We start from the raw sequence: 23,893 nt of genomic DNA on the forward strand, positions 1-23,893 counted from the left end.
CACCTGTTGACTGTAAGTAGCAAGCATCACTCAGTAAGGGAGATGTTAACCATTCCCATCCCTATTTTGAACAGGTGTTTAATAGTTGGGCTGTATTGTTCTATATTGAGTGTGTGTGGCTGTGTGCACTAGGTTGATGTCTGTTTTTTAACCACCCACCTGGTGGCCTTTTTTGAGTTTTTAAAAGATTTTAAGTCAGAAGTATTGTTTTTTATATTTTATAGGATTACCTCTCATTATTTGTAAATGTTTATTTTAGTGGTCATTTTTATTGTCTTTGTTGCTTTATTATTGATACAGGGATTTCGCGTGTTTATTCTGGGTTTCTCTTGTTATTTTCACTTATTTGATGTTTAATTATTAATCACTGAAGGGAAAAAAATTAAACTTTGTGAAAGCATCAGGAGACTGGGAAGAGTTAACTAAAAAAGTGAAGGCTAAAAAAACAACAAATGGTCTGGTAGCACTTTATAGACTAACAAAACTTGTAGATAGTATCAAGAGCTTTTGTGGACACAGCCCACTTCTTCAGATGACCCGAGTGAAGGCTGGCAGTAGATACTCGCTGCCAGATAGAGTAGCTGTCGGTTTTGCAACCTTGAATAAAATATTTGAAGGGATTTTTAGTGGAATTTTTAAGAAGCTGATTTATTTATTTTCTCTATATAATTTTTTTTAAAGATTTTTGAAAATGTGAGGTCCCTTGCTATGTTTACTACGAGAGACTAAATAGTATAAACTTTCTTGGCTTCCTTTTACTAGCTGAAGTTTTGAACTTTTTTGTGTTTAAAATGATTTTAGACGTTCAAAAAGCATTGGGGAGGCATGTGTGTAAATTGTGAATGACGAACTAACGACTCATTTAAGCGCCTTACATTTCTAAATTGCTAGTCCTTTTTATGTTGACACTTTGACCAAGGGTTGCTCTTTATTTTTCCCAGCTGAGATCTCTTGACCTCGGCTTTGATAAACTTCTGTGTTTCCGCACCATGTCGCTCCGTCTTTTCCTACCGTGTTTCAGCCACCTGCTCTTAACGACATTTTTTATAGTTAAACAATGTAAATGGGATTGTTCTTGTACCTGCTGCAACCACCACCGTTCATTATCACCCCCATTTCCTTCAGAATGACTGTCAGGCCTCCCGTGGTGCGTGTGGTGACAAATCACACAATGCAAGGGTGGACAAATTCAGCGCGTTGGCACGTAGGGACAGCCTTCATAATAAAGATGCGTGGGTGAAAGTGCTGATTTAATAGCTCGTTTTATGCTTTGCGACTGGGAAAGGGCTGTTTGGGGATTCTTTCTTCCATAACATGTACATACATACCATGGGAATATATTAATTAGTACCTGGTGGGTGCCATGGTGGCACACGTCCGAGCAAGTGCGCATGACCTCAGTATTCGTGCACAAGCCAAAACTCACTCCGCTCATGAATGGAAAATCTTCACGGGAAGCCCAGACACAAGTCTGACAGCAGACATGGGCACGCACGCACACCTGGAGGGGACATTTCACCTGGCCCGGGCGCTCACTCCCGCACAGGTTTCCAAGGAACCATCCGGCGACAAAGGAATTTCACAAGCCAACTATAGCGATAGTGCAGAATTGGACTTCGTATGCAACTTTGACACCGTCTCCCTTGGCTTGAACCAGAACTTGAACTGGCTAACGTTAGAACACCGGCTTTCCTTACAGTCAATGCCTTAGTGACGTCAAAAGCTACGTACGTACGGGACACTTCCCGCCCATTCAATTAGCCTCATTAGCACAGGACTACCATTGACAGGGAATCTCTTTTCCCCCCCCTCCCTTCTTATGCTCAGGGTCCTCCTCTTTTTTTCTGCTCAAGATGATCCCGTTTGAGGCAGTGGGCTTTGGCCAGAAAAGCTCATGATGCGAGATATGTATTTTGTTAGTCTCGCAGGTGCCACAGGACCCCTCGTTCTTGAAGCCACAGGCTAACACAGCTGCCCCCTCACACGGCTGTGCCAGCCAAGCGATGGAGCGCTAGGAAGGCTGCTCTCCCTCCATCTCCAGCGGGGTGTGTGTTAAAGGCCAGTCTATGCAGAGCAGGGGGGGTCGGACAGTCTGGCGGGTGATGCTCTGCTAGGCTGAGCGCCTCGGCTGAAATCAAGGGGGCCGGCGCATGCTTAGTACCGGGGAAGGCAGGCGCTGTCTGGGCTCCCACGTTTGAGGTCTCCCTCCGGGAGCCTTTTCTAACTCACCTAGGCGGCTCCGAGCAGCGCCACTGCCGCTGGGCACGAGGCCGCCTGCCCCCGATCCCGCTAGCGGCCGAGCTGTAATCCGGCTGGGGCCCAGTTTACCAGAGAACAAAGGAAAAGCCTGAGCAGCAGAAGCTGGTGGCAGAGCCTGGTGGATTCGGCGCCCGGCCTGCGCTGGCCAGTTTTCAACAGGCCCCTCCCTGCTTTGCTGCAGCCCGCAGATCCCCACCCTCACCCCGGCAGGCTGTCAGCCTTAAAGGGACAGGGCACCGGCGGAGGGCACCGGCTGCAGGGCCTGGGGGCACGCCATGGGCTCAGCACAGCCGGCGTGTGGAGCAGGTGCACTGGGTCAAGCCCCCGTCCTGCCGGGACTGCCCCTTCCGCGCTCTCCCCAGCCCACGGCTGGGCACGCTGAGCGGCTCCGGCGGTAAGGGGACAAGGACACTGCTCACAAGGGCACCGTGCCCCGGGATAGGCCCCTCCTGCCACTCCCTGCTGCAGCAAGGCTCCGGCGCTGCTCTCCACCCGCTGCTGGCAGAAAGGCCGGGCGGTGCCAGGTCCCTCCCCACCTTGGCACCCTGCTCCTCCATCCCCTGCAAAGCTGCCCTGGGCCCTGCTCTCCCCACCAGCACCCCTGCGGCACAGGCCAGAGCTAGAGCCCGTGGGGTTTGCGTGGCTCAGTCGCCCGTCACTCGTGGCGTGTCCTGCGCTGCTCCGACCGCTGGGTCCTCGGGAGCGGCTGCCGCAGGCTCGGGGGCACTGCACGAGGGCAGAAAGCAGGATTCAGTCGGGCGCCCGGGCGCTCTCCTTCTCTCCAGGAGGAGACCAACACATTTGAGGCAGAAGCAGCCGTCGCTGCCTGGGCCGTCTTGTCGTCCCTGCTGCCCCGAGCTAGAGCCACACACACGTCTGGCCCGAGTTCCGCCTGAGCGGCCCCCACCGAAGTTGAGGAAAGACCCTTGGCGAAGCGATCCCGTGTGATCCGCGGGCCCGCCTGCCGTGTGGGACAGGACCACGTGGGTGTCCCCGGGGTTCCTTTTGTCCCTCGCACTCAGGCAAAGTCGCTAACAGGCACCGATGCAGCCCCCAGTCCGTTGATAGGTCGTGCCCCCGCTGCTCTCTCCGGCTTCTCACGGGAGCCCTGCTCCGGCCCGATCAAAACCGCATTTGTCCCGCATCCTCCACTTGGCTGGTTTCAGCGGCACCCCCCCTGCACGCTCTGCAGCAGGAGGGATGTGTTTGGGTTTGCAGGGCTTTCTAACCCCCCCCGCCGAATCAATTGTTCTTTGGGGATCTTTGTCTCTGCCCCTGGGCACTGGTCCTGGGAGCTATTAGAGCCCGGCTGCTCCTCCCCAGAAGGAGCTGCATTTCCGTGATGTTACAGTCTCGGAAGGACGGCTGGGATCCTCAGGCCGCAAAGAGCGAGGCTTTGTCTGTCACCATTCCGGTATTAGCCCCTTCGCTCGCTGACAGCCTCTCTCGTTAAATACGTTTGTTTTCTCGAACCCAGCCCAGTGCTCGGTCTGCACCGACGTGCTTGGTAACTCCAGCCACGCTACCGTCTCTTTAAAAGGAGACAAGGCACAGTAGGGCCGTGTCTGTTCCAGGAGAGGCAGTGGGAGGGAAACTTGGGGGGTTGGGTTATGCTGCAAACAGTAACCAGGGGGAGCTGCCTGGCAGCTGGCTACTGGGCTCCAGGCTGGAGCGACAGTAGCAGAGCATCGGCAGCATGCGGCGCTGCAACCCCTCACTGGTCCAGGCTGAACCCCAAAGCCCCAGCCTGCAGCCCCAGGAGGAGGAAGCCCGTGGGGAAGTCACAGCAGCACCACTGAACGTGAGGCGAGGCCGGGCTCTGCCCCCCATGGCCATGGTACCACGTCAAGAAGGACTCCGCCACCTTACAGGGCCGCAGATCCAGCTCAGCGCCTCCCCCATCCTGGAGCAAAGGCAGGGCTGGTGCCAGGGGCAAGGCTCTCGGCTGTGGGGCAGGGAGCCGGGCAAGGATCACCCAGCTCATCCCAACACTCAGAATTGTCCTCACCCCTATGCAGAAGAGGCAGCTGCCTAGGGCACCGCTGGGTCCTAATGTCCGCCCACCCGCCTCTTCCTATCCCAGCTCAGGGTCCCGTTGACTTAACAGAGAAGGAGCCGGCCAGAGCGAATAGCAGAGCACGGAACCCGTGAAAGAGCCACGCGAGTGGTAACGAAGCCACGTCACCAGCATTTGCCAACCCCGGGTCTGTCCTGTCCGTTCTGAATTGACTGTGTTCGTCAGCCGGGCCTACGGTTAAAATTTGCTTTAAAGCGATTTCACTAGCGTGTTGCTGAACATGATAAAATCGCAGCTCTCAACAGCCCCGGCTGCCATTGGGCACAGGGCACCAGCGCACAGCCCTGCATAGGGCCACATCAGTCCTAAGGTGGCCTGGCCCGGAGCACACGGCAGCACGAGGGTGTCGGAGCCTGTTCCGGCAGAGCCTGGAGCCGTTGCTCACCTTCCGCAATCTGCTACCCTCCCGCCCCTGCATTGGCTGCTGGGGAATTTTAGCCTGGGGTTCCCATTTCATCCAAAGGTCAGTCGTTTGGGAACAGGTGCCGCTCCGCCAGCCCCCGGGGCCGAGCGGGGCTGATGCACTGAGCGCGCGTCCTGCAACCGCGCTTCCGGTGACCTTGGCCTAGATTCCCCCCGCCCCCCCACGCCTGCACTTGCTCTCCTCCTCTCCTGTCTGCAGCTGCTAAGGCCTTTCCACCCGGCGCTGGACCGACTGCCAGCCTGAGAGACCGGCCCAATTCCCAGCCCCAGAGGAACGCCGCCCCGGCTGGGTTTTGTGGCACGTGGCTTTGAACAAGGCTACTCCACTGATCTCGGGGGGCGCGTCGACTCAGGCCGGCAGGGTCTCGCTTCCTACGCGCTGACGCCCTAGCGGGATAGCTGCTCTCCAGAGAGCCTGGAGACTCTGATCTGCTGCTGCCTCCACCCCCTTTAACAGGCTTTTCTGCACCCCCAACCCCTCCCAAGATGAAGTCCCCTCCACCCATTTTCCCTAGCCAGTTCTGCCGGAGGTGTTTGCATACGCAGGACTCTGCAAACAGCCTCGTGGCTCAGTCGTGGCGCCGGCCCCCCACTCCGCAGCCTGTCCCCCTCCCATTTCACAGCTGGCACTTGGCAGAGAAGCGCAGAGTCCTCTGGGTGTCAGGCACCCGGGAAGCACCTGCCTGGCGTCCAGTCCCTCCAGGCACCCAAGAGCTCCGGTGTCTGGGGGCCATGAGCAGTGGGGCTGTGACGTAGTGGGGGGGCTGTCTGCTCTGTAACCCGGGGTCCCCCTGCACTGGGATGTGATTCCCACTGACTCCCCCACATGTGGGTTAACCCAGACACCTGGGCTCAGCCTGGGGAGATGACAGGGGATTCCCAGGGGGAGAGACAAAGGGAGAGAGGCAGAGACCAATACCAGGTTTCAGGGGAAGGGGCAGTTGCTGGCTGGGAAACATGGAGGAAGCAGCCTTAGCTAAGGGTCGAGTGATGACAATGGACCCCATAACCCAAGGGGTCTGAGGCATCCTGGCCCTGACTCCTGTAATCACACCATGTCTGTGCTGTATCCTGGAGGAGCAATAAACCCCTCTCTGCTCTACTGGCTGGCAGAGTCTCATCTTGCTGCAGACGGGGTGCAGGCTCAGGGGGTACCCGACGTGCCGCCACAGGCTGGAACTGGTGGGGGGGGAGGAGAGAGACATGCAGCTGCACCCCCAGCTCGGCTCCCAGCAGCAGCAGCCCTGCAGACGAGCTGCATGAAGCGCTTAGACAGGGAACAGCTTCGGGGCGGCCGGGCTGAGCAGGCGGCCGAGGGGAACCGCCCCCATTTCGAGGGGGCTGCCTAGGAGAGGGTGCGAGGGGAAGGGCTCATGGAAGCGATGAACCAAAACATGCTGGGCAGAGACAGGCAAGTGCTGGACACGTGTATCCTGGTTCTACTCACACCCATCGCTCCTGCCTTGCAACTCGCCTGCTACCCCCGTCCTGGGCTCCCTCACCACCGCCCAGCCAGCGCCCCTCACTCCCAACCTGCAGCTCCACACCCCTTCCCACCGCCATGAGCAGCAGGTGAAGACAGCCAAAGCCCCGCCCCTTCTGCCCGAAGCCACGCCCCTTCTACTGAGATCACACCCCTTCACAACCTTCCCCCTCCCCAGCCAAGCCCTGCAAGGTCCCTGCCCCTCCTGGGCGGCTGGGCAGCGTAGGCAGTTTGGAAAGGCAGGGCCTTCCCTAGCCTGCATCACCCGCCACCCATGCCCACGGCCAAGCTCCTCAGCCCTGACCTGCCAGCCCAGCCTCCCCCCATCACCCCGCTGCTGACGCACCTTCAGCTGTGCAGGGTCCTCACGTGCAGCTGACAGCAGCATCCTCAGACAGTCCGAGTCTGGGCCCGGAGGTCGCCAGTCCTGGCCCACAGTGTAACGGAGCCGTGGCCAGCCAGGGCTGAGCTGAGCCTGCCGTGAAGGGTGCCGGCAGCACACAGCCACACGCTAACGAGTACAGACGGCTTGTGCAAGGACCGAGAGCAGCAACGTCTCAGCAGCACAAGCCCCAGCCCACGGGGGGCCACGCAGCCCTACTTGGGCAGCTAGGCTGTGCGGAGGTCCAGGTGGTCCCAATGCCACCCTTTCCGCCAGCCGCCAAGCAGGGATTTGAACCTCAGCACCCCGGGAGAGAGGCCCGTGTAGTGCTAACCTGCTGCCCCCCAGCGCCCCGCGCAGGGACTGCTCCCAGCAGGAAGGGAGAGGCTTGGAGAGAGGAATCTGGCTTAAAATGACCATTGGCTGCATTTCTTAGGAAAATACTTTATTGTGGAAGTCGGCCTGACAGGAGCTTCCTGTACAGTAGAAAACAAACAAAGCTCAACACATCAATCCCGAGAGACCCACTGGCAAGCAGACGCCCTCTCCGTGCCGTCCAGCAGGCCTCAGCGCCAAGCGTCACTCGGCGCAAGGCAGCAGCGGCAACGCGAGAGAGTTGGTCCTGGGCTCGGTTATTAGTTCCTGACTCCGTCCCCGGGGAAGTCAAACCACCCACCGTTCAGCAGCCCATAGCGAGCACCCGCAGGGGGCCCCAGCCCCGTGTCGGGGGCGGGATGCAAGGAGGGGGCAGGACCCTGCACATGGCACAGTTCACTTGTGACTGTAAGCCCGTTGTGTGCAGTAAGTTCGGATGTTCGAGGCCAGGGTCCCCCCTCTTGGCTTGCTTTTTACTCCCCTGTTCAGATGCCACCGCAACCGCCTGCCCTGCCACGTGGAGCCAATACCAACACGGCCGCTGGCGGAGACTGCGCTGCACCGAGTTACCGCATGGGAATTTGGCCAAAACACGGGCGTCTGGGGTACGGGAGTCGGCACAGCCTGGGGAAGCGTGCGGATCCAGGAGGACCCAGCAGGGGGCGCTCCCACACTGGGTTCTGTCCGTCTCACAAACCCAGCAGGGACGGGTTTAGAGCCACGGGCCAACCCCAAGCAGGCAGGGGGCGTTTTGCCAGCCACTGAGCTAGCAGGCGCGAGGCCAGAGCCCAGAAAGCCCGGTTCCGTCCAGCCTGAAGGCTGAGCAGCTCCCCTCCAGAATTCCCCACTGGGAGTGGGACTGGGCCAGCGTGCACACGGCTCAGTCACCTGTTTTCTACGGCTCCCCGATCTGTTCCGAGTGCAAAGAACTCAAAACCTCACGCGACAACACGCCCCCAGCCTACGCTCAGCACGCTGCCTTCCCCCAGCGGCTGGGGCCGGCAGAGACCCGGCTCCCTCCCAAGGCCAGCCCCCAGGACAGGCTTTCACGCATGTCCGTTCCGGTCCCCGGGAGGCAGGCAGGGGGCTCAGTTCCCAACGAGCGGGTCGCTACCGGGAGCACAGACACCTCCCATCCTCACAGCTTCACCTGCCAAGCGCCAGACTGGGGACGGCGCCTTCCCGGGGCCTCTGGACGGGGTGGGGGCTTTCCTACCTGGGGAGAAGCAGAGCGGGTCCGGGGAGGAGAGCTGATGGGGCGGAACGGCAAGCCAGCCCCTTCCCACCTCTGGTGCGCAGGTAAAGGGCACTGCTCCAGCGCTGGGGAACACCCCGCGGCCACAGGTCCGATGGGCCAGCGACGCGCTGGCTGCACCCACACCTGGGACAGGCCCGAGACATGGGCTGCCCAATCCTGGAGGCCCTCATGGCCTTGCTCATGCTTTTAGGGACTCGTGGGAGGAGGCAGAGGCCGGGTGGGCAGTCTCTGCAGAGCGGGAGCCAGGCCTGGCGGCTGCTAACACACAAGGAGGAGGGGAAATAAGATCCAGCCACGTTCCTGGCAGCTCAGGCCCGCTGCGCGGTGAACCGTGGCTCCTCGCGGCGGCGAGCCACCGGGCGCCCGGCCCTACAAGGCCTTGGGCTTGGCGTTCAGGCGGACGATCTCCTTGTAGTCCCTGACGAACTTCCGCAGCCGGTCCATGTAGGGGTTGACGTTCTCCTCCATCCACTCCTCCACCGTGTCGGGGAAGTAGATGCTCTCCAGCTGGGCGCGGAAGGTCTGCAGGAAGCTCTCCCAGTCCTCGTGGGTCCTGGCGGCAGAAGGGGGCAGCGGTTCAGAGGCTGGAGGCTGCAGGGGGCGCTCGGAGCCGGACAGAGGGGCAAGCCCCCAGGCACTGCACCTGCTGCCACTAGCCAAGCTCCTGTCCCGGGACCGGTCCCCCCGTGGAGCCAGGCCCCGTTCTGTGAGCTCCTCCCTCGCCCGCCAGCAGGGGGCAGACACCTTGCACCACAGCAGGGGCAACTGTGTCACCATGGCAACCAGCAGGGGGCTCCAGGGCAGGCCCAGGCCCCAAAATGCTTTCGGGGAAGTTGATGGTGCCCGTGAAGGCTCTCCCCCCCCCCCCGCTTCACAGGGGGCAGCCGAGCTCAGGAGGCGAAGGGCTTGGTCCCAAGTCATGTGGGAAGAGCCCAGAACCCAGCTCTCCCGGCCCAGCCTCTTCGCATCCCTTGAGAACTGCCCGGGCCTGACCGGCCGCCTCCCCTCCGGCGCCAGGAAGGCGGATCGGACGTTGCGGGAGCCTCACCTGCCAGCCGGTCACGGCCGCGGCTAGAGGCCCAGTGATCTCTGGCGGCTGGAAAGAGGCCACTGGCTTCCCCCGGCCCTGACAACACCCTGCATTCAGCTCGAGTTACGGCTGCCCGGGGGGCTCATGGAAGCTGCCTCCTTGCCCCCCAGACAGGGATGGGGGGTGGGGACCCACGTTCAGGCTCGTGAGAGCCCAGCCCCGGCTCTCAGCGGCACAGGCTGCTTGGCTTGGGCACGGCAGTCCCAGGGCACAGGAGCGCTCCCTGCCCAGACCTGTACCGCCCCTCTCAGCCCCGGCCCCGTGGAGGTTCTCTCAGGCTCGAGCGTGGCACCGTGGCTCCATGGCGTGGATTCCGGCTCGGTGGCACGTGGAGGCTTCGCTCACCACAAGGCCTTCGCCCCCAGGAAGGCAAGCGCTGGCTTCTGCAAAAGCCCGGCCAGGAGCCCCCCCCCGCACAGAGACCCCGACGGGCCCACCCCGTGGCACGCAGCCCATTTGCCCCCGCCCCCCAGAGCGGGCCACGGGAGCCTCACGTACTTCAACACCTTGCTGCCCAAGGTCTCCAGGTTGCGCGGGTTCCCGAACCGGTGCTTCCGGTGGTACTGGCTGAACCACCCCTTGATGGCGCTGGCAGGGGAGACAGAGAAAGGGACCCCCGGAAACACCACGTTAGTTACTATGTGCCTATGTGTGTCACCCTAGCAGGATCCGCCCCAACGGCGAACCCTGAGGGGGAGCTCTGGGACTAACTGGCCGGCAGCAACACCCCTACTTGTTGCACACACTCCACTTTCCATGTGCTTAGAACTTCCCCGAACACGAGCTGCCGGGGCAACGTTCCCGTGCCAGGGGTCTGCCTCCAGCTGCATTTCTATGTTAAAGTTTAGCTACGAGTCCAGCTGTTCCTAGTCCGTGATTAGGGAAAAATGCAAAAATAAACCTGACGGCCATGTTCCTCGAGACACTCTAGCACCCTCGTGGTGTGGGGCAGGGACGTTGCCCTGGTGTTAGGGAGGTGATTTTTGTCATTCCAGTGAAAAACCACCCAAATGGGGCCAAGTTATAAGCCTATAAAAATAATTTCCGCTGGCTCATGCTAGAGAGGGACTTGGTAGAGTTTGGCAGCTACATTTTCTAGAGCTTCCATCTGTCCTGAGCATGCTCCATCCTCTCACAACTCCTAGTCAATATTCCCTCTAAGCTTTACCATCCTGTGTGGAATACATTTTGTTCGGTGCACCAAGGCATGTGTGGATGTGCACCACCAGGAGAAACACAGGCTGCCGGCGGTGGGTGCTCTGCTAACCTGCTGGGTGGCACTTGAATCTCTCCTGGGTGGCCGCCCAAGCACTCAGCTTGCAGGGAACAAGGCTCCAAGTGCACTGGGACTGGGCCCGCACTATCCCCACAGTGCACGTGTGCATGCCCCATGCTGCGGCTGTGGGGGCTTAGCAGGGCTGTCCCTGAAAGGGCTCCCCGCAGTTGCTGGAGGAGGCGGTGGGGCTGGCCACACAGCGAGAGCAAGAAGCGTGTTTCCTCCATGCGCTCGATGCACCCCCAGCGGGCACCCGGAGGAATAAGGGGAGCAAAGGGGAGCAGAGCTGCAGCTGGGAGCCGGGCGTGAGAGAGACTGGGACAAGGCTCCTGGAGGATGGAGGCGGGGCAGGGAATGACTGAAAGCAGCCCGGAGCCGGGCAAGAAGCCATGAGCAGCAGAGCCCAGACAGGAGCCTTGGTTCCACCCCCGCCCCCAGACAGCCCACTCCCCTGGGGTGGCCCCCAATACCACACTCCAGCCCTCCTCACGAGACCAGGGCAGGGTCGGGTCCAGAGCCCAGGACAGCAGAGGCCTGCTCCCTGCCGCACACCGCCCCCTTACCTCTCCTCGTCCAGGACTTTCCCCACGCTCTCTTTCAACTGGCCGTTGATTTGCTCCACCATGCGGTAGATTTCAGAGCCTGGAAACGCTCCATTTCCTTCACTAGGAGAAACACGCAGCAGGCGGAGCCGTGAGCCGTGGGAAAGGAACCAGATCCCCAAATCCCCCTTTGCTCTCCGAGCCGACGGGACTCTCCACTTCATCCCATGGCTGGTTACTGCGGCCCACCTCTCTGGACGCTCTGCCTCCTACCTGGAAATGTCGAGCAGCCACTGCCCATCCCTCCCACGTCTCCTGGGCTTTGGCAAGGGCTGAATCTAAGAGGGACGTGGGCAAGTTTCCAGGCAGGACAGGAGCGACGAGGCCCCAAAGATCACCCCGACCACAGCTAAGCTCAGCCCGACGTGGCAGGTCCTGTTCTGTGGCTCGTCACGTGGCTCACCGGAAGGGCAGAGAATCGCCCCATGAGGACAGCCCCGTGCATGGACTGACACGTCACAGGGACAAGGGCCACCGTTCTAAATGCAGAGGTTTGGGGGGGGGGGGGACCCAAAGGCCCTTGCCGCGGGACAGAGATATTTCCTCTCTGGCTGTCTGAGCAGCTCAGCTGGGCCCCCATCATCACAGCATCTGAGCAGCTCAAGATCGGATGTATTTAACCACCCGGGCAAGGCGGGGGGGGGGGTCTCAAAGGGGCGGGGTGGAGAGCAGCCAGCCCCCAGCGCCGCCCAGACCATGGCACTGCCCGCCCCAGCTCTCAGAACCGTGCAGAGAGCGCCGGGGCCCTGCCGCAGGAGCCCCAGGCCCTTGTCAACGGCAGGGGCCCGGAGCAAGTGCCCCTTCGCCCCCGTCGCAGGCCAGCAGATGGGAACGGCGACACGGAGAGGCTGAGTGACTCGCCCTGCTCACACGGTGCCAGCGGCAGAGCAGGGAACAGAGCAGAATCCCAGGCCACCCGTCTAGCAGCTGCACCTTCTGGTGTAATGCAAGAGAGTCCCCCCCCCCCCCCGGCAGCGATTTCCCCGCTACCGCGTCCCCGGGGCCTGGCTGGGCTGCGCCCGCCCCGGAGGAGAAGCTGGCTGCCAGCAGCAGGCGTTGCCCTCCCGCCAGCCAAGGAAGGAGTCCCCAAGCCGAACTAGGGATGTTCAACTAATCGAATAGTCGATGAGTCCATAAGGGCGCCTCGGCGCTTGCTGCATTTCCAAGGCGGACGTGCCGCGGGGAGCCCGGCCAGCGGGGAATGCAAGCAGCCCCCCGCTGCCCCCGGGGCGCTTTGCTCTTGAAATGCGCAAGAGCCGGCAGGGCCCTGCCTACTGGGCTGAGGCCCAAGCACGTGGCAGGGGAGGGGACAGACATGGAGGCTGCAGGGGCCAGGCCTGCGTGCCAAGCACCACCTGCCCGTGAGTCCAGCGGGGAGCCTGCCCGTGTTGGGGGAAGGGTCACCGCTCTGGAAACAGCGGCTAACCCGGGGGCGGGGGGTTGGACAGAAGAACGGCCTCGCTCCCTAGCTCCAAATGCAGAACCGACTCCCCCGCGATGCATGGAATGGACCGGTCTCCCGGAGTCGCCTTCCCCATGCGTACAGCCGCCGGAGGCTCGGAGAAATGCCGCAGCCACGCACACGAGGTGCAGCAGGCCCCTGGGACGCGCTGGGGACCCCCCAAACCAGTGGTCTCAGGAGGACTGGGGGAGCAGGCCGGCTGGGCTAGTGATGGCTCAGGGTCGCGTGCGGGAAGCGCTCGGGTCCACAGCCCCGAGCTGCACCCCAGGGCCCAGCCAGCGGGGACGGAGCGGCACGAGCAACCTACCACGTGCTTTCCTCGAGGTGGATGTTCCTGAAGCCCAGCGTGTCCAGGATCTTCCTTTTGGTTGCTTCCGTGAATCCACCTGGAGGGGGAGGAGGCCACAGCACAGGCGCTAGGGGAGGGGACAGGACAGGGCAGGCAGAAGCCCAGGGAGAGAGCCTACACTTTAGCCAGAGGGGGGCAGCTTGCTAGGAGCTCCGGGGGGCTTGGTCTGTAGGTCACGTCCGCGGGTGGCGCTGGGGGCATGGGTCCTGCCTGAGCCAGCATGCTAAGGACAGGCACGGAGCTGCAGGAGCACAGGTGGCAGCAGGAGGGGCCACCTACCCTGGAGGAAGAGCATCCTGGCTGTGATCACTTGAGACAAGCGGCAGGAAGGGCCATGCTGCCCCTAGAACCCTCAATCCTATTCACAGGCCTCCTTGCCCCTCCCGGCTGCCAGCGTGCGGCTTCCAGGCTAGGGATGCCAGCGAGCAGCTGAGTGAAGTACTCGAGTACTCGCTCCCCCCCCCGTAGACAGGCAGCAAGGGGGGAGGGGGGACAGGAGATGGTGCTGGGGGGGAGCTTAACAGCCAGTTCCTCTCAGCACCGTCTCTGCGGTGCCACCCCCCCTCCACTGCCTCTATCAGTGGGGATATACCGGAGGCTGCTCCAGTAGGGAGCTGGGTCCCCCCGTGGACAGGGGCTGCCGCCGCCAAGCAGCCTCTGTCCGTGGCAGCCAGGGAGACGGGCGGACATTGGCCAATGGGACTGACCAGGAAGGAGTCCTGCGGAAAGGGATCTAGGGGCTATGATGGCCCACACGCTGAATATGAGTCGACACTGTTGCAAAAGAAGCAAACATGGTTCTGGGAGGTATTAACGGGAGTGCTGTGAGCAAGACCCGAGAAGTGACTCTTCCGCTCTGCTCTGAGCAGGTTGGGCCTCAGCTGGAGGATTGCGTCCAGTTCTGGGCACCGCATTTCGAGAAAGATGTGGAGAAACTGGAGAACAGGTCCAGAGAAGAGCAACAAAAATGGTTAAAAGGTCTAGAAGACAGGAGCTAGGAGGGAAGACAGAAAGAACTGGGCTTGCTTAGTTTAGAAAAGAGCAGACTGAGGGGGACAGGAGAGTGGTTTTCAAGTACCTAACAGGGTGTTACAAGAAGAAGGGAGGACAGGCCAAGGAGCAAGGGGCTTCAACTGCAGCCAGGGAGGTTTAGGTTGGACATTAGGAAAAACTCCCTGCCTGTCAGGGGGTGAAACACTGGAATAAATTGCCTGGGTGGGGGGGGGGTTGTGGAGTCTCCATCGCTGGAGATATGGAAGAGCAGGTTGGACAGACACCTGCCAAGGAGGGTCTAGCTGGGCTTGTCCTGCCGTGGGGGCCGGGGACTGGACGCGACCTCTCGAGGTCCCTCCCAGTTCTAGGATTCTACGATTGTCAGACCACCCCCCCTCTCACGTGAGGGGCTGGGTCAATTCAGGCCCCGGCTGCGAGCCCCTCACCATTCACCAGCGTCTGCAGACACACGGCCAGGGACGGGATCCCCACCGGCAGCAGCTCGCACAGCGCGGAGTAGTGGTCGTACCTGCGGGGCAGGGGAGAGCAGCGCAGGGTCAGGCTGCAGAACCAGCCGCCCCCTCCCCGCCTGGCAGCGTTCTGCCTCAGGACAGCAGCGGAACGACACCCCCCTTCCTCCCGCCTGCAGCCAGCCAGAGCTCTGCGCCAGCTCTGCATGTCCGAGTTGCAGCAGCCGGTTTCGCCCGCTGCCCAGCCGGGGTGCCAGGCGGGTCGCTCTCTAAGCGGGGCAGGATGTGGCCAGGGAAAGCTGGCCCAGCAGAGAAGCGAAGGCAAGCCGGGGCTGCAGCGAGCTCTGCCGACGGCTGGCGGTGGGACGGACCCACGAGGCCCCTAGCTTCCCTGGCAGGGCTGCTCCCTGCTCGAGTTCTGTCCAGATCCCAGCGTCGCCGCTTTCACCCTCCCCCCCGGAGAAGGATCCCACGGCCAGGGGCCTCCTGCAGGTTCAGACTGTTCAGCCATTGTCCCTAGTCACCTCCCCTCTCCTCAGGCATTCCCTCCTCCCCCGCTTATCTCCAGACGGACGGACCCTCCCCTCAGCCACCTGGCCACGCTCTTGGCGCCCCGTGACCCCGCTCCCCGGCTCGCTAAGCCTCTCTCGGGTGCTTCTCTGAGCATCTTCCTACTAAGGGTCTGCCCGGTCCGAAGGCAGCGTCCCCGTGACGGCCATGGACAGCAAACCCTGCCCAGCTTTCACCCTGCCAGGGAGAGGCGGCGCTCTCTGTGGGCAGCGGGCAGACTCGGAAGCAGAGCGACGGCCGTCTCCACCCCCTGCCCGCGCGCAGAGCCTCACCTCTGCCAGCCAGTGAGGGCGATTCCCTGGAGCCTGACGGCCGGGTGCTTGGACATGGCCTGCATCACCTTCAGCCAGCTGAGGTGGTTTTTCAGGTGGTAACTGAGCGGGGTCCAGGCCTGCGCGGGGCCCGTGGTGCCTTTGAAGGCGCTCGCGAACCACACCGTTCGGAAGCCGCTCTCCGCGTACTTCGAAACCAGCGTTTCTAGGAGAGACAGAGACCCCGCTCCGAGCTCAGCCACCGGCTGGGAAGCCTCTGCCAGCACCCACACTGCTCTTCCGCCAGGGGCCACCGGAGGGCGTCCCTGCAGGTGACGGCCCCGCCCAGCCCCACCAAGTCCCCCAAGTCCAAGCTGGCTCCGCTCGCTGGGCCGCAGGCACCAGGGCACGTACCAGCCCCCTCTTGGCTCGCCTTGCCCGGGCCGGCCCCGGGATGCTGGCGGGTGGCTCGGAGCTTTGTTAGGCTCCATCCCACGGGACCCAGACTCGCCACAGGTAAGATGCTCACAGCTGGCAGCCCCTGTGCAGGGCAGTGGAGGGTCTCCACCCCTCCCCCAGGCACTGGGTGTCCATGGCACAAAAGCCAACTGGGGCAAAGCAAGGCCGGACACACTGGCAACACGGCCCGGACTTCCACAGAGCCGCCCCCTGCTCACGCCAGGGCTCGGCTTGGCCTTTCCCCGGCAACGCAGCGAGCGAAGAAGCCGTCCCGGGTCTGCCCCTTACCGATCTGCTCCGTGTCCAGGTCCGGGGCGTAGAACCACAGCACCGGGGCGGCCTGCTTGGCTATGCCAGACTCTGCAGGATGGAAAGCACCCGGAGGAGGGAGAATGCAACAGGAACCCGCTCGTTCCCCACGCCCAGAGCCGGGGCCACTGGGACCTCTGGAGATGCGCAAGCAGCCCCCACTCTGGGTGTGGACCCAGGGTGCCAGAGTGGGGTGGGGGCTAGGCCCCCGCACTTGTAAAAGCAATGGGGGGAGGGAGAGAAGTGGGGGGTGGGGCCATGGTTCAGGTGGGCTCTCCCCCTTTGCGGAACCGCCCAGGAGTGCCGCACTGAGACTAGACACATGCCAGGTTTGCCCCCCTTCCCGCATGCTCCCGGAGAGGAGCCCCAAGCCAGCTGACCTCGGATGGCTCCTACGCTGATCTTCCTCAGCATGTCGTCCCACAGCAGCACCTGCAGCCCCTGGTACTGGCTCGCGATGAAGTTCACAACCTCCTGGATGTGGTTCAGGTACATCTTCCCCACGTCCCCGCCACTGCGGCTCAGCCAGGTCTTGGAATCCAGCCCCTCCCCGAGGTGAAAGACCTGGGCTTGCCAGGAGGGAAACGCGTTAGGAGCAGCCTCTGCACCGGCTCGGAGCCAGCCGGGCACAAGGGTCACATCGTTCCGAGAGGGAGGCTCGCCAGGAGCAGTCCAGGGAAACTGCAGCCCTGTGCCAGCCCCCTCCCTCCTGTCTCTCCTTGGTCCCAGCCGACACCGCACTGGTCGCACGAGACAGAGGCAAGTGCCAGCAACACGCGGAGGCGGCTCGCCTCGACGGGTCCTTGGCCACGCACGGCCACGTCGCTGCCACCTTGCGGAGGAGCAGCGGCATGAGCCCGACCCGACAGAAAGACTCTCCGAAGAGCTGGCGGGGACAGTGCTGTCTCCTGGGAGGGCGGGGAGGATCACACCCGAATGGGGCTCTCCACCGCAGGAGCAAAGCGTGTCAGGTCCTCGGGGCTGGGGCGAGACGATGCAACTAGCTCTTCCCAGGAGCGAAGGCGCACGTCTCTGACCTGCCTCTGCGGACGTAGCCAAGGGAAAACACGCACGTTTGAAAAACTGCAACCCCCCCCCACCTCCGGCCAGAACCAGCCAGTTAGAGACGGGGCTAAAGAGCTAACAGCTGCTGGGAAGAGCGTTGAGCTAACTGAATGGCGGGAACGTCCGGAGAAATGGTGTCCCCACTGGGGCTGCTGCAACGCCAGCGGCAGAATGTTCTAGACGAGGGGTGGGCAATAATTTTTGCAGGGGAGGCAACTTCACAAATTTTAGCAGTGGTCACTGGCCGGCCAGGGGCGGGGCCTCAGGCACAAGGGGCGGGGCCTCAGGCACAAGGGGTTGATCCCTGTAGGCACCAACCATCCCTGGTGGGGGGGGGGGGCAGAGGAGACTTCACGCGGTTCCCCGCCCCAGGCCAATTGGGACCTGGGGGCAGGGGAGTGTGCAAGTCTCTTGCCCCCCATCCCCGCCCTGCCAGGGGTGCACGGTGCCTAGAGGGAACCGCCAGCTGCTTGGAACAGCGAATGACTTCGCACACACCCCTTCCCTTAGGTCTGGATCAGCCTGGGGGCAGGGGCGTGGCAGGGTGGGCCGGGGCCGGATCAAATGGCCCGTGGGCCGTGTCTCGCCCACCCTTGCTCTAGACAGGTGCAACGGTCACAGCTGACGTTCGCTCTCCAGAGGAGCCAGCTGGGTTGGAACAGAGCCCGATTCTCTCCCACAAACGCCACGTTCCCAGGCAGGCTGGGTCAGCTCTGCCCTTCATCCCTCCAAGGCAGGCAGCTGGAGCGACGGGCCCTGACGGCTCATGGGACCCTTGCGCCCGCTCTGAAACGCCAGGCCCTTCGAGCACCCAGGGACACCGCGGAACACGCAACCGTTTGTCCCTGGGTGGCGTTGCCAGGCTGGGCCCCGACTTTGGGTGGGTGGGTGGGCAATGGTGGGGGGTGGGGTGAAGCCCCAGCGCCCTGGCCCCGCTCCCCAGCAGGAGCACCAGGCGGGCTGCCAGGGGGTGGGCCTGGAAGCAAAGTAGGAGGGCCACGGCCCATTCAGGCCCACCCGTGGCTACATCCCTGCTGGAAATGCGGGCCAAAAACATCACCCCCTGGTCACCCAGAGCTGGGCCCAAAGAGCTACCACCCTGCACCCCCCGAGGCTCCGTTCCCGCCTAGCCACACGCACAGTGGGGGGAGCTTTGGGGTCCGTTAGTAGGCACCTGCCACAAGGGCACTGAAAGCGCCAATCGGGTGTGGACGGCGGAGTCGCTCCGCACGCCTCTTCTCCAGATATTTCGTTCCTTCCCCTCCGCTCTGCCCAGAGGGGGCTCTCAGGAGGCAGAGGGCAGTGCCCCGAGAACTGGGCTGTGACGTAGTGGGGGGGAACCTGCTAACGCTCTGGCTGCTGTCTGTAGCTCCACCGAGCAGACAAGCGCTGAGTCACTGTGCAAAGAGGGGATCCCAACTGGTTTGGCCAGCTGACCCCCATGGAGAGGAACAAAGGAAGGTGGATGCTGCCCTGGCTGGGGGCAGGGCTGGAGGAGAGGGAGTGAGTTCCTGTCTGGAAAGCAAGGGAGAAGGAACTGGGGAGGGGGCTGGGATTCCCCTATCTCAAGGGGGGCACTGAGGCCTCTTAGCCCCAGTTCCTGTAACCAGATTACATCTGTGCTGTGCTGTATCCTGGAGGAGCAATAAACCACCCTCAATTCCACTGGCTGGTGGAGTCTGTTTGTGCCATCTCGGGGTGCAGGACACGGGGGACCCCCAACGTGCCGTCACATGGGGACTGCCTAGTATGTCCACCCTTGGGTCATGGCTTGCCAAGGCAGGAGCAGCCTTTGGTGTGTTTGCACCGCTGGCCTCGCTGTAGACCCAACGAGTGGGGTGAACTGGGAGGGGCAGGGACCATTTCTCTGGACGTTCCAGCCATTCAGTTAGTTAAATGCTCTTCTCAGCAGCTGTTAGCTCTTTAGACTTGCCCATGAGGCGTTAAAGCCAGAGGCGGGGAGTCCTAGAGAAACGCCAGGAAGAGAGGGAAGCAGGACATGAAAAGAGAGTTCAGGCTTTTGAACTGGAAGTACAGCAGCCCCCTTTCCGTCTTCCTGAGGCTGGGGAAGACCTCCTGGAAGGACATGTGCAAACCCAGGGAGCAAATCCTGGAGAATCCAGCAACATCCATGCCTAGGGAAGGACTAAGTCCTAAATCTACAGCTATGGGAGTAGAACAGGGAATGTTTAGTCAGACGCAATCACGTTTGGTCTGTTTCTGGGTTTGTTGGGCTTCTCTGCCCTGAGCACATCCGACTTCCCCAGGACACTGGAATGTTCCATGCTGAGTCCCAGAGAAGCAATTCTCAATGGTTTTCATCCCGTTTTCAGTTGCTCTGTAACACCGAGCCACCAAGCGGTGTTTTACCAAATGGGTTTCCTTTTTTTAAACAAACAAAATCGCCCTTTTCGGAACAGGCTCCGTTTCCTGTGTCCTAGAAGGCGGGAGGTGCTGGGTGCACGTCTCAGACTGCACGGCCAGCTACGGAGAGAAATTCAAAGTTCCATTTTCAGCCGAGGCAGCGGCTGGGTTTCAAGCTCTCTCCAGAGGGAGGGTTAGAAGCGCGTGAGGGTCCCCCCGGAGGAATTCCCGAGTGCCCCTTCCTGGGTTGTCAACGGGGTTCTGCGTTCGGGTGGCGGTGGCGATATCAGTCCAAGGCCGGGGAATCTGTGACCTCGGGGAGTTGTAACAAGCCTCTAGTGGCAGGGTATTTTCAAGTCTTTTGCGGGTTCCCAGCTTCTGCACTCGAAGTGCCAGAGTGGGGAACAGTGCTGACCCCCCCAAAACACTCCCAGAGCCCGCAGGAGGCAGAGGGGAGAGCAAGAGAAGCCTCGCACGACCCCCAGCCCTCACCTCGTCAGCTCCGATGTGGATCCAGCTGGCGTGTCGGTGTTTGTCTATCACCTGCGACAGGAGGCTCTTCAGCAGGGGCAGGGTGTCTGGGGCGTGAGGGTTGAGGCTGTTGGGGAAACGCTCCACCTCCCGCAGGTGCTGGTACTTGTCGTGCTTCAGGATGAACTGGCACAAGGAAGCGTGTGAACCCGCCGTAGAACTTGCCCCCCGGCCCGCCCTCGCTTTGGGAAGGGAGGGGCCTGACTGCAAGGGGAAGCCGTCACTGGGGGGTCCCTGCTCTGCCTTAAAAGGGCTCTGGCTGGCTGGAGCCAGGCTGTGGATGGGGGTACAGGCCCAGGACGAGGGGGACCTGCAGCCCAGCTCCCCATGTGGTTTGAGCGGCACTGTCCATGGGAGCTGTGCCTGCTCCTGGAGGAATGCCCCTGAGCACGCCGGTTCAAAGCCCACAGGAGCCTCCCCCAGGCTCACTGCCAAGACCTGGGCAAATGCCAGTCGTCTGCAAAGGGGAGGGGTGACGGAGACTGAGGTGGCCGGGTGAGGGGCAAAAACGAGAGACTCCCGAGCAGCGGGTCCCTCACTCCACAGCAGCGCGGGAGCCAGACTCTCCGGAGGGAAAGCCAGCGGGCAGAGAACCCTCCGTGCGGCAGACCGGAGCGCGTGGTGTCTCGCACCGCACGGACAGTCCCGCGCAGCATGCCCCCGGGCAGCACCCATCGCATCCCCTTCCCCAACCCCCGTCTACTGTGGCAACCGGCCCACAGCCAGACGCAGGCACGCGGGGCTGAGGGAACGTAAAGCTGCGCACAGATAGCCGGGGGAGCCTGGGTTGAGCTGGAAGAGAACTGGACGCTTCTGAGGAGCGCTCCAGGGCGGGGCCATGGCTGCGCACCCCCAGGCCCACCTGCCTGATGGGGACAGAGCAGAGGGCGTCCGCTCTGTGCAGAGTTCGGCACCGGCCCTGTCGGCACCTCGAGCCAGCCTGCTTCTGGGAGGCCACAGGAGCCAACCGGATGGCCAGACGTGCCTCCCCCATGCGGGCCGGGAGCCGCTGGGGTCAGCCAGCCCCTCCAGAAGGGCCGACTCGCGCCGAGATCAGTGCCCACCTCCACGTGCCCGAAGGTCTGCACCAGGGGAACCACCTCCAGCCCGCTGAGTTTCGCGAGCTGCTGGATCTTCTCGATGTCGTCTTCGCTGCAGGGCGAGAGGGACAGCCAGCCGGTCAGGGGCTTTGCGTTGGCCGGCCAGCGTCTGCAACGCTCCAGCCCAAGCCGGTGCCCGAGGTTAAATCAGGCTTGGAACCGTGGCCGGCTCCCGTCTAGGGCGCCGTTCCGGCAGGCCCACGCCGAGCCCTGCAGCCCCTCCAGTGCCGAGCGGGCCATGGTGCGGTGGTACACCAAGCTGGCACACGCCGCCAGCCCCCCGCCGCCTCCCGTTGGCACTGCCCATTGCAACGTCTTACCTGTACGCGTAGGGGGACTTGAGGATTTCCAGCTCGCCCTCAAACGGGAACATGTCTTCGTACTCGACCAGGATCCCGTTGGCGCCCAGTTTGGAGAGCAGCGGAAACACCTGCAAGGACAGCAAAGGCGCCCTAGACGTCAGCTGGCCAATCGGGCTCCGGGCCAGAGACCACGGGCCAGACCCAGCCAGGCTGTCTAGGGGTGCAAGTCCCCTGGCTCCACAGAGCACCAGACAGCCCATGGCCAGTGGGCATTGCCCACGCTCCGACACGTCCTCTCCCTCCTCCCAGCTCTGCTCCCAGCCCCCCGGAGCGGGAGGGGCCGTGCAGCCAAGGCGGGAAGCTGCATCGTGCGCTGGGTGAGCACGGGAAGACGCCCACCGGGCCTGCTCGGAACCATGGGGACGCCCCCCCAGCAGGGCAGGGCCAGGGTGGGACAGAGGGAACTGAGCCGCCCCAGAGCGCTCCGCTGCCCACCTGCTCCAAGTAGGAGACCTTGGGCGCGGCTCCCTTCAGGTCCAGGTGGACGAGCCTCATCTCCGCGGTGCTGAAGTCCTTGGAAAGCTGCTTTTGGGTCGTGTGCTTCGGCCCCCCTGGCGCCTTCGCCGCCGAGAGCGCCAGGGCCTGGCTGTGGGGCCGGGCCTCCTCCTGGGCCTCTCCAGCCTTCGCCCAGAAGCCGCTGTCCTTGCTGAGGTGCTTGTGCGGCTCCAGGGTGCTGCGGCGCATGCAGAGGGGAGCAGCTGGAGACGGGCAGCAACCCGCCCCCCTGCAGCAGCTCCCTTGCGGGCAGCCCCAGCAGAGCAGCCACGGGCACAGAACCCCCCCTCGCCCTCCGGGGGCTCTCCCAGGCTGGACTCTGGGGGGAGCTGCTGGGATGTCAGCCTGCAGTGGTTCAGCGCAGCTCTTCCCCACCCGCTCCTAGAGGCGGGGAGTCACCCAAAGGGGGTGCACCCCGCACCAGCCCCCCACCCCAAGGGCAGCTGCTGGCCCGGCAGGGCATTGGGGCAGAACTGTCCCACTTACCGCCCTGCGGCGGTGCCCTCAGGAGAGTCCCAGAGAGGGCTCCTGGGAATGGGACGCTGGGGGGCAGGGGCAGCTCTCTCACCGGGCCCCTCCTGCCCTGCCTGTGGGCTGCAGATGAAGGGGAAGAGCTGGCACCGGCTGGGGTGAGCAATGGGAGCCCCGGACACTCCTGCACCCAGCGATACTGGGGAGCCGCAGGAAGAGCCCAGCCCCCACCATGAGGACTGCAAATCCATCCGCACACGGCGGGCGCAGCTGGCCTGGCCAGGGCAGGGCTAAAGAGAGTCCGGGCGGGCACGGAGGTGAGGGAGCTGCCTGGGGGCAGGATGGGGGGAACTCTCTCCAGCCCCACAGGGCAGGCGTGCCCGCCCCACGCCCCGGGCAGGGTGGGCGGAAGCCTTACCTGTCTCGGAAGATAAATTTGAGGCCTGCTAAAGCCAGGACCAGGAGCACGGCGAGGCGCAGCAGGTTCAGCTTCTGGGCCCGCGCAAAGGCCATGTCTGCCGGGCAGGGCGGGGAGCTGGCCCTGCGGAGCAGGAGGTGGAGCTGCGAGCTGGCACCCCCCCCCCCGATGTGGACCTGCCTTTCCTGCTGGGGGGAGGAGGGCCGGGGACGCAGAGCTCCGCTTCGAAGGAGCCCGACAGGAGCGCCCAGCCGGACAGACCCGAGCCACCGACCCGCGGGGGTACCAGAGGCGGGGTGCAGAGGCCCCGGTACAAGCTGCATGCGGCAGACACCCCTTCATGAGCCTTCCTGCCAGCTGGCTAGCTGCCTGGCAAGGCTGTGAGCCATCACCCAGCCGCCCCACCTGCCTTTCTGCTCCACGTCTGCCCCACCAAGGGAGGACAGCCTGGTGGCTGGGGCACTAGGCCGGGACTCTGGAGAGCTGGGTTCAATTCCCAGCGTGGGTGGGACCCATCTCCCTGAGCCTCAGGTTCTCCCTGAAAGTTAGGGAGAATTGTCCCCACCTTAGTCACCTCCGTTCCCCACGCACGATGTGTGAGTGCTGCCAGCGAGCGGTGGGGAGGAGGGACGATCTCTTGCCCCCCCATTCTAGCAGAGCAGCCAGCCCCACGCATGCCAAGGTAAGGCCAGCCTGGCTCCTGGGAACTTGCTGAGGCCTGCTCTGGGCTGCCGGGCCTTGGCGCAGGGACCTTGCTCCGTTCTGAGGTGGAGCCTGGCTCTTGCCTGCCAGTGCTCCTGGGCCATACGCGGCAACAGCCCTGAAACACCGATAGGCCATTCCACGGGTGAGGTCTGATACCCCATGGCCACTAAGCTAGTGGGGTGCAGAGCCCAGGCAAACCTCTGAGCTGAGGGGTCATGAGCTAAATCCCCCAAGGACTTGGCAGGTTGGGGAAGCAGAGAGGAATACTGCTTTGGGAGCACTCGAGGCAGAGTT

General features: G+C 62.7%; 1 protein-coding gene across 4 annotated transcripts in view; it reads right to left on the reverse strand.

Moving 5' to 3' along the window:
* Nucleotides 1-7,036: 7,036 nt before the first annotated feature.
* The window catches only part of LOC102454494 (hexosaminidase D-like), a 30,092-nt gene continuing 13,235 nt past the window's right edge, over nt 7,037-23,893 (reverse strand). For all 4 annotated transcript variants that reach the window (XM_075899897.2, XM_075899896.2, XM_089769327.1 and 1 more), the window contains 13 exons: nt 22,895-23,017; nt 21,946-22,183; nt 21,469-21,578; nt 21,113-21,200; nt 20,010-20,174; nt 16,469-16,652; nt 16,068-16,139; nt 15,342-15,546; nt 14,476-14,558; nt 12,995-13,073; nt 11,187-11,288; nt 9,846-9,935; nt 7,037-8,810 (listed from right to left, as the gene is read on the reverse strand). In XM_075899897.2, the coding sequence (XP_075756012.2) occupies nt 8,627-8,810; nt 9,846-9,935; nt 11,187-11,288; nt 12,995-13,073; nt 14,476-14,558; nt 15,342-15,546; nt 16,068-16,139; nt 16,469-16,652; nt 20,010-20,174; nt 21,113-21,200; nt 21,469-21,578; nt 21,946-22,183; nt 22,895-22,989 (1,695 nt within the window). In that variant the 5' untranslated portion in view covers nt 22,990-23,017 and the 3' untranslated portion in view covers nt 7,037-8,626. The remainder of the gene's footprint in view (nt 8,811-9,845; nt 9,936-11,186; nt 11,289-12,994; nt 13,074-14,475; nt 14,559-15,341; nt 15,547-16,067; nt 16,140-16,468; nt 16,653-20,009; nt 20,175-21,112; nt 21,201-21,468; nt 21,579-21,945; nt 22,184-22,894; nt 23,018-23,893) is intronic.

This window comes from Pelodiscus sinensis, chromosome 15, assembly GCF_052426305.1.
Source record: "Pelodiscus sinensis isolate ZL-2025 chromosome 15, ASM5242630v1, whole genome shotgun sequence".
NCBI classification, from domain to species: Eukaryota; Metazoa; Chordata; order Testudines; family Trionychidae; genus Pelodiscus; species Pelodiscus sinensis.